We start from the raw sequence: 20,973 nt of genomic DNA, 5'->3' as shown, positions 1-20,973 counted from the left end.
CCAGCCAAATGCTCTCGCTCCTGCCTCTTTCGCCCCCAAGGGCCCCTTTGAGCAAGGCACTTAACTCCGGCTGCTGCGGTGGCGCTGCTGGGCGGCGGGCGGCGGCAGAGGTTGTCGTGGATGCGGTGTGTGGTTTAATGGGAGCGGAGGAAGGTGCTGTGAGGTGAAGTGGGTGCGCTCGCTCAGCAACGCGGGTAACAAAAAAAAAAGAAGAAGAGTTAGAGAGTCCACCGGCTTGAAACACATTGACTCACTCATCAGGCAGCGGCGTGTGTGTGTGTGTGTGTGTGTGTGTGTGTGTGTGTGGGTCTGTTTGTCTGTGGTGTGTGTTCAGATACTTTACTCATGTAAAAAGTACTACTTAAGCAATGTAAAAATACACAAAAGTCCTGAATCAAAAATCCTCAAAATTCTCAGTGAAAGAAAATAATTAAAAGTCGGACCGATATATTTCCATACATGACAGAATTAGATGATTGATATTGAAGCATCAGTTTGTCGGCAGCATAAAAGTAGTCACTTAAAACATGTTTGAATCTTTCTTAACTTTGGAAAAAACAAAGTTTTTGCAGATTTACAAAGCTCAAAGAAGGCCAAAAATATCCTTTTTGCATTTTCACACATTCACTGTCCCGTAAAAAAGATCAAACAGCGAAGAGTTAAGTTTTAACGTTGATACTCCGCTTTGGACTCCGGGACTCATTACAGAACAGTTTCATATATTTTCTGGGCGGGATTCTGAGCAAAAAGTGTCCAAAGCCAAACACCTCGTTTGAGTACGTTCGCTGACGGGATGTTCTGCATCAACAGTCAGTCAGAGACACGAAGAGGATACGGGATCGTTCACCGCATACTTTCATTTTGGGGTGTGTGTCCCAGTTGGCACGGCCATGCAGGGGTTAGCACTATTGCTCTTGCCTCTATGAGAGGATGACTCCACTTCTCACTGGATTTATATCGAGTTTTTTGGATCAACCGCTAGTTTCGAGTCTTCTTCAATACGGCACGATGTTCATTTAGAAAAATGATGGTCTCATTTAAAGTCATATAGACGATAAAGCACAGGATACAGCATGGAGCGTGGACACAGTGTGATTGACAGCTGGTTGGTTGCTGCACTCGGGACCATGGGAACAGCAAAAATCTGAAGCAATACGAGCAATAATTTTAAACAGCTCTGATGTAGTATTTTTGAGAAATGAAATACTCTGAAGTATTTATTTTATTTGACATCACAAACGAGGACGCAGGAGGACCACCTCATCCACGACACTGCAGCCAATCCCTCCAGTGTCATTGGTTACATTTGACTTTTCTAAAAGCACAAGTTGGTGCGGTCAGTGTCCAACTCTGTGTACGTTTCCATCACTTTTTAGGATTGTTCGTTACTTTCAGCATAGTTTTCTTCCCCCCTAAGAAGCGCCTGCAGTCTTTCCAGAGAGAGAAAGAGAGAAAAATAAGAGAGAGAGAGAGAGGAACAAATGATACAAATGGCCGAAGAGGCTGAGAAAGACGCGGTAGGTGCGTAGGGGAGGAGAAAAGAGGAGATGGATGGATGAATAGATGGATACCTGGTAATAAAGAGAGATGGGCAGGGGGAGAGCGTGCCCTCCTTGTGGCTGCTGCAGTGCTGTGCAGGGAGCCGATTCATCACGGCCAAATAAACTATGGAGAGGGAGGGGGGCAACGGAAGGGGGGGGGGGGGGGGGGGGTAAGAACGAACGCATACACTGGCGTCAGCATGCAGTCTGTCATCCTCCACCCCCTCTTTCCTCCACCTATCACTCTGTGCTTAACACACACACACACACACGCACGCGCACATGTGTGTGTTTGTGCGAAAAGTTGTCTGCGTGAGGAAGGGTGTCTTTCGTGTGTGTGTGTGTGTGTGTGTGTGTGTGCGTGCGTGTGTGTGTGTGTGTGGTCCTGTGAATGAGTGCTGCATATTTCAGCCGAAGCCTAAGGGACAGTGTTGTGTCAATATTATCTTACAGTGTGCTGAATGAATGTACTAAAAGCTCTTTCCTCTAATTATGCACTAGAGAGAGAGGGGGGGGGGGGGGGGGGGAGGGGAGAGAGAGAGAGAGAGAGAAGGACAGAAAGACAACTACCTCATGCGAACCACTTTTCTACCATGTGTCTTTGGGGTTTGTGATGTCTGTCTTTCCAAATGAACGTCTGCCACTGCCTCTCTTTTGTTGCCATAAACACACAAAGCAGAAAGCGCACTCCATGGTGGCTGCTGGGAAAAAATTTAAAAAAGGACATAGCTGAAAATGGCTAAAAGTCAAACCGCGCGGCAGAGACCGGGGTGTCGATTCCTCTGCAACCCTCTCGCATTACGGGAAGTCATCGGATTCCATTTTAAGCGATTTCCCTGTTGTTTTTTTTTAAGCAACAGGGAACTCTGATCTAAACAACGAAAGTCGGTTTAGCCGATAAACTAAAGTTGTGAAGAGTTCACTACCATGCAGATGCCAGGATTATGGAATCGTTTCTTTTATGCCTTTCGCTGTTCATATATGAAGAGCGCGGCAGGAGATGGAGATTGTCCGAGTCCGACGGACAGGAACATTTCTGCAACAGTCTGGGTAGAGCACGCAACAAGATTTCCCCTTCATATTCTCAGATTTTTTCCAGAAATTTTTACAAGGGGGGCTGGCAGAGGTAGAGGTTGCCATAGCAACACTTGAACCGTGGTTCACGGTGTCGAAGGTAGCAGATGGAGCCCAACAATAAACTGTTTGTTGGAACCAGTCGGGCTTTAAATGCCCCGGACTGAAAATATTACCGAGCGGCTTCATCATTTTAAATATGCAACCGAACGGAAAGGCAGCTTCTTGCGAGGAAGCAGGAAAAGATGAGCTGTTTGTAGATAGAAATATCTGATTGTTTCACATACATTATCCAGACATTATAGCTGGATCAGCGGTTCCAAAAGTTTTTTTTCAAACTCAGCAGCCCCATCATGATAATGTCTCCTTTCAAATACTTACATCACTTCCTCTGTCAGCACTTCACCAGAAGGCACGTTTGTGTTACAGTGAGCCGTCAGCCAGCAATCGAACTTTATTTGTATGTAGGTCCTTCATACAGGTCAGTGCCGTTCAAAGTGCTTCACAACATTGACAGCGCAATTATTGTTGCTTATTTTTGTTAAATGTCATTAAAAAAAATGCAACTAAAACAAGTAATATTGTTAAATTATTTTAAAAGTAACAGTTAAAAAAGGAAAATATGATCAGGCACTTGTGGCCTCTACCTAGATCACTCCAGATCCAAGAGACACAAAGAGGATACTCCCCCCCCCCAGTTTGTGTGTAAATGTGTGTGTGTGTGTGTGTTCTGTCTCCCAGGTTCTGTGGCATCTCGACATCTTTCGCCGGAGCTTTCGACAGCTGACCACACACAAGTGCATGGAGGACTCGTGCATCTTTTGTGCTCTGAAGGTAAAGACCCTCCCCCTTTGTGCTGTTAACCACACAAACACTGTCGCTGTCAGACATGTCAAGCAGAGGCGGTTTCTGAATCACACGTTGTGAAGCGGCGGTGCTACTTCTTTGTACCGTGACTAAGTGCTCGAGAACTCAGGTTTTCTCTTTCGGACAAGGACGCGCTGCACGTTTAAACCCACTGCATTCATCCGATGACTTGAGTAACATGACACTTGAAGACTTAAAACTCTGTCCTTCCTTCTGTCCGTGTAATTCAAGTTCTTACTTATTGACTTTTACCACTTAAAGTTCATACATTTGAACCCATACGATGACTATCGACATATGTACGCTTTACCAAATACATCGTGCCCATAGTGTCATAATATATTTCTTTTCAAAAATATTATGACAAAGTATCAGGGCCACTTAAACTTCTGAGGAGTCATGATGTTATGAGAATAGTCATGATTTTAGGAGAAAGAAAAAATCATAAAATTAGAAGAATAAGTATCAGGACTTGTTTTTGTATGTCTATTCCGTTAAAAGGAGCCCGCTATCATTGCAATATTGGGACTTCTTCTCAATTATTGAGTTAATTCTCGTAACATTTTGACTCAATTCTCAAAATCGAAACGTCATCATCACAGCTATGTTTCCTTTGCCGTTGCAGGTTGAATCAATCTGTTCTCCTTTTTTCCATTCCGCGCTTTAATTTTCTCAGTGTTCTCCCTTTCAATCATTTCCTTTTCTCTCTCTCCATCAATTGTTCTAAAAGCAACACTGTGTAAAATAAGCGTCACGTGCTAAATTGAGGAGCTGCTTCCAATGTAAAAGTCTTCTCCATGACGCGGTTGCATGTCCACTCACTGTTGTGTCCCAGCAGCCGCCCCCCGTTGCCCGACAGAAGATGAAGACGCGTCGTAACATCATGAAACCCTCATAATGAACGAGCCTGATGCAGCTCTGCTCCAGACATTTGTTGCATTAGCGATGACAAATGTGTGTCTGAGTGAAGGCGACGAGTTGTGTGTAACGCGCTGGTGTGTAGCGGCGTGCGTGCGTGCGTGCAGCGTCGATGTGTGTGTCCTACACGCTGTTCTGTCTCAAGCGCTTCTCTGTAATTAATTGGCTGACTGAAGGCGCTGAGCTAGCAGAGCCCACGCTGGAGTGGTGCACATGCGCGCGCACACACACACACACACACACACACACACACACACCTACACACGCACATAAACACACACCTATGTGCGCACACAAATCTTCGTCGCATGCTGCACACGTCACACGCACGGCATGAAATCTTTCTTGCCATGCTGGGATGCTCCAACACACAAACACACACACACACACACTCACACACACACACACACACACACACACAGAGAAGCTCGTGGGCGTGATGAGCGTGCGTCAGCTGTGTGTGTACGCATCAGAAGTACTTCCGCCATGCTAAGTGTTCACATTTTCAGTTTTCATTGCCCGTCCTTTGTCAGATGTGAACAGATGTAACACTGTTCCTGCTTTCTGTTTGTAGCTGTGGTTGCCACAGCAACGGAGATTAAACTCTCTGAACAATCAGGCGAGACGCGCGCCAAAGGAACTGCGATGACGTGTTCAATTTTCAAACGTCTCTTCCTTTTTCCTTTTTCAGGATCAGACAGAGACAAATGATCATTATGGTTGGCTTTATTTTGGGCGGATCGTGTGTGAGATGTTTCTGTTTGTCTGCAGCAGATAAAGACGCTGTCGTAGTAAACATAAGTTCACAGGCTGCCCGTGGCTATCCCTCCAGAAATCACTGCAACACTTTATCTCTCTCAACAGCAAAACACTCTTAGATGCAGATACCTGAACACACACGCACACACACACACACACACGCACACACACACACACACACGCACACACACACACACACACACACACACACACACACACACACACACACACACACACACACACACGTACACTACAAGGAATAGGAAGAGAGAAGAAGAGGAGAGAAGAAGAAAGATGAATGAATGTGGGAGTTGGTGTTGAGTGCTCCTCTCTTCACACTTAGACCACTGCATGCACGCACACACACACACACACACGCACACACACACACACACACACCTCGCTCTCTTACTCACTCAGCCTCATCCCTCCCTGTTCTCCTCCTTCCTCCCTCCCTTCCTCCCACTCTCTGTAGGGTATATTCCCCCTCCATTCTCCTTGGCGCATTGCTGCAGTCAGCACAGCCACCGTAACACACACACACACGCGCACGCACGCACACACACACGCGCACGCACACACACACACACACACACACGCGCATACACAGTCACCGTATTGCTCACACATTGCCTTTTTCTTCCTTCTGTTTCCCTTTCTCTCTCTTGCTCACTTCCTCTCTCTCTCTCTCTCTCTCTCTCTCACACACACACACACACACACACACACACACTGTGCTCCCCGTCAGCACGACTGCATTACCTTTCCCGTTGCCAACCCCTCCGCCTGCACACACTCGGGCCACACTCACAGACGGAGGCCTGTTGTTTCATAACACTTTCACTCCACATGATCACGACCGGCCTTCACTGTAAACTGCTACAGTAAATTATGACTTTGGACATTTCTAATCAACCAGACACGTAAAGATGGGGAAATGAAAACATTTCACTACGACCGGGAAAACAACTCTGGCCTGAATTTCCGTTGCTGGACACTGCTCATATTACTCTCGTTAACCCACTGGGAACTTCGGAAAGGAAAATCTATGGTTATGGTTAAAAAAGTTATGGTTTCAGGAAAGAAAAAAATGAATGTTCATAGTAATCGGTTAGAGAGGCGAAGTTGCCACAACAGTTTTGCCAAATAGAATTGAGAGGGAATCAAATTTTTCGATAAAGGAAGTGTCACATCACTGACAAATTGATTATAACATTGATTAGTCTTCATGGTGGGAAAATTAGCAAAGCATCCGTATAGATTTCTTAAAGGGTCCCTGCGTCTCCACTGTTCCACCAGATGGTCTGCGTTGGTCAAAGAACCCCTTTTTTTAAATTTGAAAAAACCCCACACAAATGTACTTTCAATGTATTCAAACGTACGCGTCCGACGATCAAGTTTAAAAAAAAGGAAAAAATGAACAAAATAAATACAGGAACGCTTGCTCGCGTCAGAGATGTGGACGCGATGCCGTGCGCCTGATTGTACAGTGAACAACTGAGACGGAAGCAAACAGATGAGTCATGTGTGACTGTGCCCGAATATCTTTCCGTCACTCGCTCCGGAGTGTGCGCGAGTCCTCGGGACACAGAGCGCCTGCTGGTTTGTCCGCCCAGCCGTCTAATCAGTGATTGAATTACTGCTGGGACGGAAGACCAGGTGCTGCTCCGACACGTCAAACTGACTCCGGCTTTTTTTTCCCGGCGCTGTTTTTTAGCGTTGGTCGGTTTTGCCTTCAATCTTCTTCTTCTTCTTCTTCTTCTTCTTCTTCTTCTTACTCACCAAAGACAAAAAGAAAAATGAGGTCATTTTTGTCCGTCGGCATTGTGGGGAAAAGGCATCCGATGCTTTCATCGGTCCCGCGTTAGTCGCCGTCAGATCCGCCTCAGTCAAACGTTACAGTCCCACTGCCTCTGATTCCAACTCACGTTCCGGCTTAAATCACTACATTCAAGTTGTCGATTGATCCGGATTTATTCCTCCTCAACCCGCATGAGCCACATAACCTAACTGACTGTGTTTTCTGGAACGACTGCTGCAAGTTTCGACCACTATTTCTACAAATACCGCCTCTGTTCACAACAACAATTAGAAAGGACTCATGGAGATACTCGTTCCACCTCGCCGTCGGCTCGCATGAAGAAATCAAGAAAGAAGTCCCCACTACCCCTGTCAGAACAACGAAGCTGCAGCTACCAAAACTGATAATGAAGAGATTCATCAATAAGATAAGATAAATCTTTATTCGTCCCACAATGGGGAAATTCGGGCATTACAGCAGCAGAGTGGACAGAAGAATATATAAGAAATTTACAGAAAAGGGTTAGTATGTACAAAATGTAACAAAAAAATAACATTAAATAAAGAAACACCAAAGGTATATAAATACTATATACAGAGCAGTAGCAATAGTTGCACATGGAATATTCAAAAGTATAAAATATAAATTAGTTATTGCACTTTAAGTGTATCCGTGAATTATTTTATGAATTTATTTTAGTGGTTGAGTCCTGTGTGTGTTTGTGTGTGTTCTATTCAGAGCAGTGCTATAATAACAATGATAGTGTAGGATAATAGTACATTTACAGTGGGCGTGTGAGTGATCACGCCTTGACAATGGTGCAGATGCAGCGGGGGGCCCCCAATCAAACTCTTCTTAGGGCCCCTGAGCCTCAGTGAGTAGCTCTGAGAAGTTGAGCGGCGAAAACTCTTAATCTCGTACACGTCTGACATCGGCGATGAGAAGTCGCTGGCAGACGTCGGTGTATTTCAAGGGGTCCCAATTGCCAAAAACGATTGGGAACCGTGCAGTGGCTCGGGAAATCTGCATCTCTACCCAAAACACTTAGTGTTCTTCCTTTGGCAGAACAAAGGCAAATCCATAACCTCCCTGAAAAGAAAACATCGAATAGCTGTATATGTATATATATATACATATATATATATATATATATATATATATGGGTTCATAAAACCTCTGTGGCAGTATTATGGATGCAAACCAGTCTTTTCCCTCCGAATGCACTGATCCGTCTCTCTGGTCTCTGAACGCTGCCCTCAAAACACACTTAAGTGGCCTAGCTCTCTCTCGGAGCCCCACTGCAACAGTTTGATTTGGTTTCTATTTGACTGCTACGGAAGCACTCTTTTTTATCAGGGAAAAGTGCACTACAAACGGCATTTATTATTGATACGGGCTGATATTGAGGCCAGCTGTGCTGCGGGGCGTTTCTTTTAGTCCGGCTCTGGGTTTCGCTGTGCGGCACTTGCTGACAGGCGCCGACAACTAGTTCCACTGGTTCGGCTTTTATTGGTCAGTTGACGGAACGCGGTGCCGATTTGCTGGACAAATGTGTTGAGTGGGTTTTATTTCACTCTGAGCGAAGCAAGAAGTAGAAAAAAAGAAGCGCTTAATATACTATGCGTGTGCGCATGGACCCTTTCCAACAATGCAGGGGTCTTTCAGGAGAAGCGTTTACGGTACAATGTATATTTGTAGCAGAGAAATAAAGTATTAATGGATTTCTATATGGGTGTGTGTGTGTGTGTGTGTCTGCAGAGTATCTTTGCTCAGTTCCAGTTCAGCAGTGAGCGCGTGTTGCCATCGGATGCACTGCGGAGCGCTCTGGCCAAGACTTTCCAAGACGAACAACGCTTCCAGCTGGGTATCATGGACGACGCCGCCGAGTGCTTTGTGAGTCTGCGACACCACATGGGCACACACACACACACACACACACACACACACATGGCCACACACACACACACACACACACACATACATGGCCACACACACACACACACACACACACACACACACACACACACACACATGGCCACACACACACACACACACACACACATACATGGACACACACACACACACACACACATACATGGCCACACACACACACACACACGGGGGAGAGGTGAGGGTTTGCCTAAAGGCTTATTTTTAGGAACTTCCACATCTTTGCTGCAGTCAGAAATCTCCGGGGGACGGGGGGGGGGGGGGAATCCAGCGCAGCAGCCTCAAAGAAACACGTTGGTTGTGTTTTTTTTCTTCGAGCCTACAATATTCAACTTTTGTTTCGACTCTGTTCGTGAGGCTGCAGTCAGTGTTAGGTGGTATATTACGCTGCATTATGGGGCTTTTTCCTTCCAGCCCCGTGTATCTTTAAATTTATAGAAATACAATACCACAAAATCCAATTTGTCGTTTAAGAACAATATGCAGTATTATGAGGATGAATTGTTAGTTATACAGAGAGCATTACAGTAAGAGTTTTGGGGCCCGGATCGGCGGTGGAGCTAATGAATGAATGGATGGATCTATTGAAGGGGAAAATGAAGAAGAAGGGAAAAAAAAGAAGAAAAAACGTCATTAGTCACAGGTTTGACTTTTGAAAGATCTTCATGCTCGATCTCGTCTGTTTCTTTCCTTCACAGCGAGTCGTCCTGTTGCTTTCTCCCGCGTCTCTCACTTTCCGTCCGTCTCTCGCTCTCCACCTTGAAGACCTCCACAGTGCGCGCGTGTCTTATGTGTGTGTACCTGCGAGCCGCTGTCTGATCGATTGGTAGTAAATGTGTTCAGTCGGGGAATCCGTCGGCCTCTTATGAAATATAGATGCTGCTCCCACGGTCAGATTAACAAGAGCACCAACAGAGAGGAGCGATCAAACACACACACACACACACACAGTACGTATATATATATATAACATACACAGACTCAAGCCCATAGTGACACACATTAAAACAATACAAAGGCATCCGTTGATGTGTGTTTTGCCTCCTGCGTGTCTCAGGAGAACCTCCTGATGCGTATCCACTTCCACATCAGCGCGGAGAGTCGAGAGGACATCTGCACAGCCAAACACTGCATACCGCACCAGAAGTTTGCCATGACTCTGTTCGAACAGGTAGGTCGGTGGCTTGAAAAAGATCTTCCAAATGAAACAGCTTCTTTTTCTTTTTTTTAAAACACAATGTCCTGCGATGATTCTGAGGATGGATTTGTGTTGGCAGTGTGTGTGTAACAGCTGTGGAGCCACATCAGACCCCCTGCCCTTCATTCAGATGGTTCATTACATCTCCACTACATCCCTCTGGTAAGACCAGACACACACGCACACGCACACGCACACACACACACACACACACACACACACACACACACACTGCAGTAAATCTGGCAGCAAGCTGAGGCTGGGTGGCAGTAAAGGAAGGTACAGCGTGTTCTCTTCTCTCCTGCACGGATCCCCGCTGAACACTGAACTGTAAGCACAATAACACACACATGCGCATGCACACGCACACACACATATTATGCACACACATGTATGTTCAGGAGCAGGTGAGCTTGTGCATAAGGTATAGTCTGCACACACACACACACACACACACACACAGACAGTCGCTTGGTAAATCCTCACACAGGAGAGGCATGTGCGCATCCTCAGAATTGTTACATAAAAAATAAGCGCACATGCTCTGAGTCAATGAAATAAGGAGCGGGGGGGGAAGTAATCAATCAGCTGTTTGATTCAGTGGACCCGGGGGCCCGACATAAATCTATAAGTGGAACAGTGGGTCGGAAAGCCTGTGAACGAGAGGGAAATAAGAGGATATATCACTCCATAACCCTTTCGGACATTTTGAAAACAGAGTGGAGGAGGTGGAGGGACGGACGTGGGGGGGGCGGACGTGAGGGGGGGGGCGGCACAGGTACAAACAAACACGCTGGGTCGAGGCAGCGGTGCCACCGCTCCGCGTTGGTGCCTGTTGGCACAGCCGAGCTATTTTTACCCTAAGTGGAGCCTGTTGTTTACAGTCGTGATATGCCAAATACGCTTAAGTCAACATGAGTACGATAATCAGAGGGCAGCAGCGGGGGAAAAAAAGAAGAAGAAAAAAAAGGGCCTGGTGCAAGTTTATTCATACACAAGTAAAACAGAGGAACAAACATGTTTGTTGGCTGCGTGTTTGCCTTAGCTTTTCATCTGAAGACGAGCGGGTGGGCGCAGGGGCTGGGGGGAGAGGACGGGGGGGGGGGGGGGGGGGGCTAAAATATTTATTCTCAAAGGAATACTTGACTCGGAAAAACAATAGGGATTCCAACATAATCCCGTGGTAAGGAGCTGCGGCCGGAGCTCTCACAAGTTCATTTGGTATTCAGGGATAATAATAATAATAATAATAACACACATTTGATGCTGTCCTTCCAGAGGACAGTTGTGCTTCGAAGGGACGAATGCAGCTCAGCCGGAGGAGATCGTCTCAACAACAGTTGGGATCCGCGTAGGAAGCTTTTTGAATCAAACAGGGAGTTTCTCCTTTTATTTAACAGTGAAAAAATGAAATAAAAATGAAACAATGTTCCCCGTCTTGTAGCTCCGGGAAGGTCAAAGATTATGATCAGAAAGGATTTAGGCATTTCCGCAGAACGGCTGTGTGATCTGGATTTCTTCTTTGCTCTTTTCATTTCCTTCATTTCCCCTTTCTTACTGAAAGCAGATGAGTCCGTGCAGATGTGTGTGGATGGCAGCCTAAGCGACATGCTGGCTCGGGGTTATCTGCCCTAGAAATCTTTGAATTCTTCAGTGTGTTGTTCCTTGAGAAGCATCGGCGTCTAAATGCAGAGAATGGAAACAATCTGGTGGCAAATAGATGTTTAATCGCTGTTCTGGGGGGGGGGGGGGTAAATCAGTCAACGAGTGTGTGATTCAGTTGTTGTTCTGTGTGTGTGTGTGTGTGTGTGTGTGTGTGTGTGTGTGTGTGTGTGTGTGTAATGCTGCAGTAACCAGGCGGTGAGGATGCTGGAGTGCAGAGACAAACCCACACCGGACATGTTTGGAGAGCTGCTCCGCAACGCCAGCAACATGGGAGACCTGCGCAACTGCCCTGTGAGATAATACACAGTGTACACATACACACACACACACACACACACACGGACACACACACACGGGCGCACATTTCCATATGCAGCTTGACACTTTTTGGTCATTTTTTTTTAACTATTATGGTAACCCAATATGCTTTTGTTGTTTTGTTTTCCTCCTAATATAATTAGATGAAGAAAAAAAAAATCAAATAATGCAACAAGAATGCTGAAAATCTGATTTTAAAAATATAATTTGCAGCATAACCAATTTGGTAGTTTCATCATGTCCTGTTTTTTTTTTTGTTTTTTTTCTCTGCCCCTGTTGCATAATCATCAGCTTATTTTGCTTTTTTCTCCCCCCTATTTTCCCTCCTCGCTCTCTGCTGCCGGAATAAATGTTTGCGAGTTGTCCTCGTTGACCTCCTGTGCGGTAAAGCGCCGCCGGTCGGCGTCCCTCTCCGAGGCGGGAAAACAACGGAGCGCCACGTCGAGCGGGGGCAAAGCCTTTTCAGACCAACACATTTTCTTTCGGGGTTTGAAATTGGTCAAACCAGATGAGTCTCAAGTGTGCAGAAGCGCCGAGGAGCAGGGTCTGGCGAGAGGAAGGACGAGGGAACCGAGGGGAGAACGGACGGAGGGAGGTGAAGGTGGTGGAAGAGGGCGGGTGGATGGAGGGACGCTTTGTAGTTCCCTCCGTTGGCGATGTCTGTGTGTCGTCGCTGCCGCGTGGGAAAGAGGCTGCTGCCCCGAATGGATCCGGCTAGATTGGCCAGAGTCTGCCAAAGTGTCCGGGCCCAGTCGAGCGGCCGCCCCCTCCCGACACACCGATGAACGCCATTTGGTTTATCCGCGGTTCCGGACGGCGTCACTGTCCCGCGGGAGTCGCACGACCCGCCTGTGTTCGCCTTGCGTCGCTCGCCGCGCCCATCTTGTGTTATTGCCGCCTTTGGGCTTTGCTCAGACAAAGTGGCGGCGTTGGGACGAGAGCGAGGCTGCCGGAAGATACTGCAGGTGCCGGATTCAAGATAGGAGAGAGAGAGAGAGGAAACTGCAAAGTACTGATACTGATACTGGTCTTTTTTTTTTTTTTTAGGTGTTTGAAATAAGACTCCAGTTTTAGTGTTATTCAGATATCTCTTATGGAAGCTCATAGATTGTGCCGTTTGCAGAAAGTCTTTTGAGTACATAATTACCTCCGCCCAGGAGGTTATATTTTTGCCCCTGTCTCTTAGTTTGTTTTTGGTTACTTGGCTGAATATATTGGATGTTGCCGTGGTTCTGTGCTACATGGATTGACAGTTGTCCCGCCAAAATTTGCTCCGTCGTATTCGTCCCACATGAGAGAGGTAGCAAGCACAAGTAACTCCAACCTGTTCGTAAAGATACATTTAAAATAAAATTATAACACGGGGCCCTTCAGCTCACTTTGACACACTTGTCACACATGAGCATGCACGACTTGCTCACAGGCTACTCAAACCTTTGGCTTCGCTTCTGGTTTCACCTCCACGTGAAAAGCTGAACGTCGGCTGGTTTAAAAACGCGCCGCTCGCGTTTTTCTTTTGCCCGGCCTGGCGTCGTTGCGGCGAGGCCTCGCCCAACAACTTGGGCGGAAAATGATGGAGGAACCTACGGGAGTAAAGCCCAAGTTGCGAATAAATTGGAATCGCCCTTTTTTAAGTAGGACGAATGCATTCAGTAACTCAGCTGTCATCGCACCCCCCCAAAAAAAAAAAAAAACGTTATTTCCAAAATGTTGTTTCATTTATGCTCTGAACAATGCCGCTATCAGCATTCTGCAAACCCACAGTGTGCTCTGACCAGCAGCGCCGTTATGTAACTCGCACGCTCTGGGGAAAGGTCTGCACAGCCACAGCAGGGGGGGATGGAGAAGAAGAAGAACAAAAAAAATCTTTGCATATAAAATTCATGAGACTGCCTCCGATCAATGTTGTAGTCTGAAGCAGAGGGGCGAATCTGTCCGCGCGGTCCTTTCGACGGGCGACGTGGTGACGCGCGCTCGTGTCCCGGGCTAACAGACAGCCATGTTGTCCCGGCGCTGCGCCGCTTGGCCGCTGCTCGCTGGCCCGTGTTTGTGCCGCTTCCTGGGAACCGAGGAGCGAAAGAAAAGAAAAAAAACCTGGCAAAAACACCTTCCTGTCGTCTCTGGTGCCAGCGCGAGACGGCCCGCCGCCCACCAAAGGGACAGTTCTGTGCGTGCGCTTGTGCATATGTGTGTGTGTGTGTGAGTGAGTGTGTGTGAGTGTGTGTGTGTGTGTGTTGTGTTTGGCAATGTGTCTGGTTGCCAGGGTGTTCTCAGGCTGTTTCCGAGCCCGCTCCGCCAGCACTTTCAGCATTGCTCGCGCACGTGTGTGTGTGTGTGTTTGTGTGTGTGTGAGTGTGCGTGAGTGTGCGTGAGTGTGCGTGAGTGTGCGTGCGTGCTCTGCGGTGGGTCATGACTCAAAGGAAGGATTCAGAACACGCGGTTCTGAACTCAACAGAAGGCCCAAGGGACAAGAGGGACTCAGCACAGAGCTTCTTTCTCTCTGTTGTTCTCTCTCTCACTGTCCTTTCATCACCTCTTCTCTCCTGCCTTCCGTCGTTAACCCCTCATTGTCCTGCTACTCGCCTCATCCGATGTGTGCATGTGCGTGTCCACGATTTTTGCCAAATAAAGGGATGGTTTGCACTGTTGTCACACTCTAAACTTGTTTGATCACACGTGCAGGTTGTCTCCTTCTTATCAAGCCCATTCTCTCTCTCTCTCTCTCTCTCTCTCTCTCTCTCTCTCTCTCTCTCTCTCTCTCTCCGTCCCTCCATCACAGAGTAACTGTGGGGAGGTGCTGCGTATCCGCCGGGTGCTGATGAACTCTCCGGAGATCGTGTCCATCGGGTTGGTGTGGGACTCGGACCACTCGGACCTGGCGGAGGACGTCATACACAGCCTGGGGACCTGCCTTCGTTTGGGAGACGTAAGGGGATCGCACACACACACACGTTACACCCGTTACACACACTCATCATCACATAATCATATCGCCTGTGATGAAATACACATAAATGTGCACAGACACATACTTGATAATATTCCGGAGACAAATATGTGCATGATGTGGGCCTCGATAAACTCCACCAATCGTGTCCTAACACGCTTTCCACCTGAGTTCCATTCATCTCATATAGTGTCTCCTGCTGCAGCTTTCACAACTCGCGCTGTACACACACACACACACACACACACACACACACACACACACACACACACACACACACACACGCACGCACACACAGACAGGCCATACATCGTGTCATGACTGAGTGCTGTTGATGCATTTTAATGCCACTGTAACATCGCCAGCCGCTTTCTGATTCTGAAGTGATATCCATGAATAATGGATCTGTGAATATGAATATGTGTTGTAGTTAGTCAAGTTCGTCCCTATATCTTCTATCTTGTATCTCTGTGGCCGGCCGGTGTCTCTCTCGTTTTTATCTATTTATCCCAATGCCGTGAGAGGAGGCCAGTTGTCAGATACCAATCGGAAGAATGCGCGGTTGAATTTTCTGCTCTTGTGTGGTTGTGTTTTTAGAAAGATGGAACGAGTGAATCCACCTGCATCCACGTTGTCCCGTTGTCACTTCCTCTCTCTGTCTCTCTGCTCCGATTCCCTGCTGCGCTTGTCCTTTCTCTCCTCGGATTCAATTATGTCAGTGCTGAAACCATTAGTCTTCTGCAGTAAAATGATCATGTCAATCGATTCATCTTTACTTCAATCCATTTATCAAGCATAAATGCTGAACACGTACTGGTACCAGCTTCTAAAATGTGAGGATTTGCTGTTTGTCGTTGCTTTTTTAAATAACATTAGTTGATTTTATTATTGTTTGTATGTTGTGTTAGGGCTATTATACATATATATATACTGTATATATATATATATATATATATATAATTTTACTGTTGGTTGGAGAAAAGAAAGAACTGGAAAACATCAACTTGGGTTGTGGAAATTATTGTCTCACCTTCTATAGGCTGATGATAAATCGGCTCAAATAAGAAAGTAATTGTTAGTTTTGGACCAAGAAAATTGTTATTCACACTTTTTGAACCATATTGGTCAAGATGATTTGTTAAAATACAGAGAGACAGGATTCAAATGCCAGTAGCCTGTCTACCGTCCAAAGCAGAAACAACCGTGAAAAATCCCAATATGAACAAATAACCTTGAGTCAAACGTCCAGGGTAGTATTGAGAGGTAGGCTGGTCGCGCTACTTACTGATCTAGCAGGAAGAAAACAAACTGCATGATGTTTTTGAAGCCTCTCAGGTCCCAGAAGTCGATCTCTCCACGGAGCGAATGCCCGTCCGAGGTTTCGCTCTTGTTTTATCTCTTCGACTGCTTTTGTTCCCCCATCGACAAAGATTCTTTTTGAGGTTCAGTTGTGTTTGTCAACCGGGCTGTTCCACTGTCTGCCGTCTGCGTCACTGGGGATGGATACCGGGGGGAACGCTGTTCGCTTCCGCGTTTTTCGGTTACGCATCGCGTGACGCAGCTCCATTGGTGCCGTCAATTGAGTTGCCATTTCTCTGAGAATACCCCGTCCCTGTGCGGCCAAGAGAATAACGTGGTGAAGGGAAGGTTCGCAGTAACGGTGGACGATGACAACGACGACGATGGTGATGACAATGATGTCGTTTTTTCCTATCGCCGTCAAAACTATGCAATCAGTTTGTTGTCCATTTCCCGCTCTGAGTGCTTATGCACAGTGGTCCCCGTATGAAACGTGCAGAAGCATCCGCTCTCCCTGCAGCAGCTGCGCGTACCGAGGCATCAGTGTGACAACTGTGAATAATTTCTGCATGAGAGAGCTGCAGCGTACAGTATCTGCAGCAGCGTGTCCAGTGCGTGCACGATACGAGGGGAAGGAGAGTGGATGCATGTGAAGGATTACTGCATTCAGCATATACACTAGGTGAGCAAAAATGTGCTCGTATTCACATTAACTCCTCCTGTCTCTATCTCCTCCGCTACCGCACACCTCTCCCTCTCTTCCCTGCATCCCTCCCTCCCTCCCTCCCTCCGGGTCTCCTCCTCCTCCTCCCCTCCCCTCCTCTTCTCTCTCTCTCTCTCTCTCTCTCTGTAGTTGTTCTACCGTGTGACAGAGGAGAGGGCTCGCCAGGCGGAGCTCTATTTGGTGGGCATGGTGTGCTACTACGGTAAGCACTACTCCACCTTCTTCTTCCAGACCAAGCTACGCAAGTGGATGTACTTCGACGACGCCCACGTCAAAGAGGTGAGACCCAGCTGGGAGTCTGCATGCTGCGCCGCGGGGGAGGGTGCGCCGTGCAGCATCAGCCGCATCTCCAGTTGTGCCCGTGCGCGGCAGGAGCGACTGGGGCCGCGCTGCGTGTTAGTCGAAGCGCCGCGCGCTCTGTTTTAACCCTCAGCCTCTGTTCAAATCGTGCCGCGGGCTTCAGAGCTAAAACTGGTCGGATGTTGTGTCACTCTGTCTGAGCGTGAGTTGTGTTCCATAAAGCTGCAAAGTACGTGCGTCTGTGTGAGCGTGGGTTCCCTCGCTGCACCTCCAGATCGGCCCGAAGTGGAAGGACGTGGTGTCCCGCTGTATCAAAGGCCACTATCAGCCCCTGCTGCTGCTCTACGCTGACCCCCGTGGGACGCCGGTGATACTGCAGGAGAGCCCCAACCCCTGTACCAGCTCCAACCCGCAGCTGGAGCTTCAGCACTGCAGCAGCAAGGCTGGTTACGACAGCGAAGACTCCGGTACAGCAAAGATAAAAACACTCTGCTACAGATCAGAATAGATTACTTCTGTGTTCATCACTGCGAGCTTCATTAGAGCTTTAGAGCTCTGACCTTCAACCCCATAATCCAGCCCCTTGCCTCTATACGCTGCAGAGACTGAACTTATTTGCCCGCCTTTTGCATACGAACATATTGGGATGCAGGACTAGCTAAAAGTTCCCCGCTCTGTCTCTCGCGCTCCCCCAGGTCGGGAGCCGTCCATATCCAGCGACACTCGGACCGACTCTTCGACGGACAGCTCGAGTCACCGCGCCTCCCGCAGCCGATCGCTCCACCAGTCCACGGGCAGCCACCTCTCCAGTGAATCCCAGACCACGGTGGTCTGCAACTACGACATCGGCACCCCACCGCACAGTGCTGACGCCAGAGGTAAAACTGATGTCCGGCAGCAAAGCTACCTAGACTCACAGAGTGCAGCAAAAAAACTCCAAACAACTGCAAATACACGATTGACCACAGGGTTTTTTTTTTAGAGAAAGTGCAAAGCTGCAGTACTTTTTTCTGCCCCTGTGATTCGTCATTACAGATTCTTCAGGTTTTGCACCTCTTTTCGTGGTTATTCTCATATTCAATTGGAATGCTGCCTACATAATTATCCCCTGTGCAATAAATACAAATTTGGTTGCATTTACCTCTTCTCCCACTTTCAGAGTCAGCAGTGGAGGGTCCCCCCCGCCCGTCCTCTCCTCCCCTGCCGGAGTACAAGGAGACGGCCGTCTTCCTCCTCTCCTCGCGCCGGCCTCTCACCTCCTCCTCCTCCTCCTCTCGTCCCCTGTCCTCCTCCTCTTCGTCAGGAGTAGGGGGCTGCGAGGGCGGGGCTGGGGGCCCCCACTGGGAGGATGAAAGCACCAGCAGTGAGAGCAAGTCCAGGTACTGCACCACTGACAGTCCTGGTCAAACCATGTAAACATGAACATTATTAGATTGTCAATACTGATGCATCATCACTGTTGAGGCTTTTCCCAGATACTTTATATACACTTAGATTAGTCTGGTGGTGCAGAAGGGTCACAAGATAAATCTGAGGGGCTGTGAGATTAATAATGAGGAAGCACAGAAGGACAAACAGAGTTCTGCTCCAATTTATGATAACATATTTGTAATTGGTGTTTTTTTTTGTGAAATACTGGATCATTTGTACGTCAAACAAAGTTCCGTACTTGAATGAATTAACTTTTTACCTACCAACGTTGCAGGAGTGGTGCTCAAGGTCAAATAAAACCAAACTATAGGACTTATGTACGTATTCTTTTTATGTCTACATGCTCTTTATTTAATGTCCAATAACATGATCACCGCGACTGCAATATCTGTCACGAAGCATATGTATTAGTATTTCACACTCTATCTACAGGCAGTACAAAGTTAAGGATCTAGATGAGTCTGTAATCAAGTTATCCTGTAGGTCATGTTTTTGACTCCCTGATAACATTGAGTGATTCTACTTTGTCTTGAGAAGATTTTATCCATTGAAGATTGATGTAACATCTTTGTCCATTGCTGTCTAGTTCATCTGGAGGCCGCTACAGGCCGACCTGGAGGCCCAGGAGAGAGGCCCTGAACATAGACAGCATCTTCAACCGCCAGCGAGGCTCCTCTCTGGGCTACAACACGCTGCCTGGTCCCTCTCTCCCGCCGGAGCCCCAGGACTCCCTCCCCGCCCCGGGACCCGCTCCACCCACACAGCCAGGCCTGCAAGAGGTGGAAGGGAGGGAGATCGGGGAGTTGGAGGCGGGGTTTGGGCTGGTCGGGCAGCCCAGGTCTCTGGGCGGCGGGCGGACGATGGGCCCCCCTGCCCCTCCGCCTCTGAGAGGGGTGGAGCACCAGCCACGTCTGATCCAGAGGATGGAGAGTGGCTACGAGAGCAGCGAGAGGAACAGCAGCAGTCCCGACAGGTAGAAAACCCACAAATAACGATTACTGTCTCTGCCTTTGTTTTCCCCGCTGTTCATCATCTTTGCCTCTCTCGCTCTCGTTGTGGCCCTCCTTCTTTTTTTTTTCTCCGTTCAATTTCACTCCATGAGCATCGAATATAATGTGACGCTAACAACAACAAATGGCCCAGCGGTCAACAAATCAATCAATGAACACGTTTGTCTGTCTGTGTTGACGACGTGCTCAGCATTCTGCCCCTTTTGTCCCTTCCCCATGTCGGTTCGTTTCTCTCCACAGGGAGGTGGGGCAACAGAAACGGGTGCTCATGTCTGGACCTTCCTGGCGTTCGGTGCCCAAGTCGAAGAGCACCGGTGCCATCCTGCAGGAGCTGCCTTCACCCAGCTGGGTCAGCAGCGCCAACACAGGTGTGCATTTGTGCGTGTATCTGCTGTAATGTGTATTTGTGCGTGTATCTGCTGTAATGTGCATGTGGTTTGACTGATCCCACACATTGTTCTTCATCCCCTATGTGTGTGTGTGTGTGTGTGTGTGTGTGTGTGTGTGTGTGTGCGTGTTCAGGCTCAGGGCGCAGTGAGCTGGACGAGCTGCAGGAGGAGGTGGCGAGGAGAGCCCGCCAGCAGGAGCAGCAGAAGCGGAGGGAGGCGGAGCGGGAGGCAGCAATGGGATTCAACCCCAGACCCAGCAAATTCATGGACCTGGACCAGCTCCAACACCAGGGTAGGGAGGAAGGAAGGATTAAAAAGGAGAAACGGAGGGTAGGAGTGGGAAGTGGAGGAGAAGGAAGAAGTGTGTGGGACTGCATATGTTTTTTGGTTCACCCAATCTAGGAAAAACATATTTTCTCATCACGTCTCTCGTGCTATCTCCGGCCATGAGGGTGAATAATTAGGGTTTCATTTAGCGTGAGTGTTGAGACACGCCGTGTGCCTCTGAGATTTCTGTCTCCACGATGGAGGTTAATGGATATTAATTGATATCAGAGGAAACCTGTTCACACAGTGAGCTCCAAACTCCGCTGTCTGCCTGGTGAGATACTGCCAGGGACAAGTGGGATTGTATGTGTTCTCCTGCGAATTTGTGTGAACTGACCCTTTGAGAGGAATGTCAGGAGATACCTGCATTTAAAGCTGCACGGGGCGACGTCGTCCGTCTCCAAACAAACCATTCGCCCGCTCGTCAATTTGTGATGAAGTGTTTCTCTATGTAA

The 20,973-nt window shown here is 47.9% G+C and overlaps 1 protein-coding gene across 4 annotated transcripts in view; it reads left to right on the top strand.

Moving 5' to 3' along the window:
* The window catches only part of usp54b (ubiquitin specific peptidase 54b), a 43,213-nt gene that overhangs the window by 11,395 nt on the left and 10,845 nt on the right, over window positions 1-20,973 (top strand). For all 4 annotated transcript variants that reach the window (XR_004785741.2, XM_035613530.2, XM_035613532.2 and 1 more), the window contains 13 exons: window positions 3,357-3,449; window positions 8,719-8,853; window positions 9,968-10,081; window positions 10,188-10,270; window positions 11,959-12,064; window positions 14,871-15,017; window positions 17,191-17,340; window positions 17,636-17,828; window positions 18,057-18,239; window positions 18,521-18,740; window positions 19,379-19,765; window positions 20,043-20,170; window positions 20,325-20,483. Coding sequence is in view for 3 of the 4 variants with exons in the window: in XM_035613530.2 (XP_035469423.1) it covers window positions 3,357-3,449; window positions 8,719-8,853; window positions 9,968-10,081; window positions 10,188-10,270; window positions 11,959-12,064; window positions 14,871-15,017; window positions 17,191-17,340; window positions 17,636-17,828; window positions 18,057-18,239; window positions 18,521-18,740; window positions 19,379-19,765; window positions 20,043-20,170; window positions 20,325-20,483 (2,098 nt within the window). In the remaining variant the exon portion in view is untranslated. The remainder of the gene's footprint in view (window positions 1-3,356; window positions 3,450-8,718; window positions 8,854-9,967; window positions 10,082-10,187; window positions 10,271-11,958; window positions 12,065-14,870; window positions 15,018-17,190; window positions 17,341-17,635; window positions 17,829-18,056; window positions 18,240-18,520; window positions 18,741-19,378; window positions 19,766-20,042; window positions 20,171-20,324; window positions 20,484-20,973) is intronic.

Source organism: Scophthalmus maximus, chromosome 16, assembly GCF_022379125.1.
Source record: "Scophthalmus maximus strain ysfricsl-2021 chromosome 16, ASM2237912v1, whole genome shotgun sequence".
In the NCBI taxonomy this organism is placed as follows: Eukaryota; Metazoa; Chordata; class Actinopteri; order Pleuronectiformes; family Scophthalmidae; genus Scophthalmus; species Scophthalmus maximus.
The sequence above is the reverse complement of the archived record's forward strand: the minus strand, read 5'-3'. Positions and strand labels throughout refer to the sequence as shown.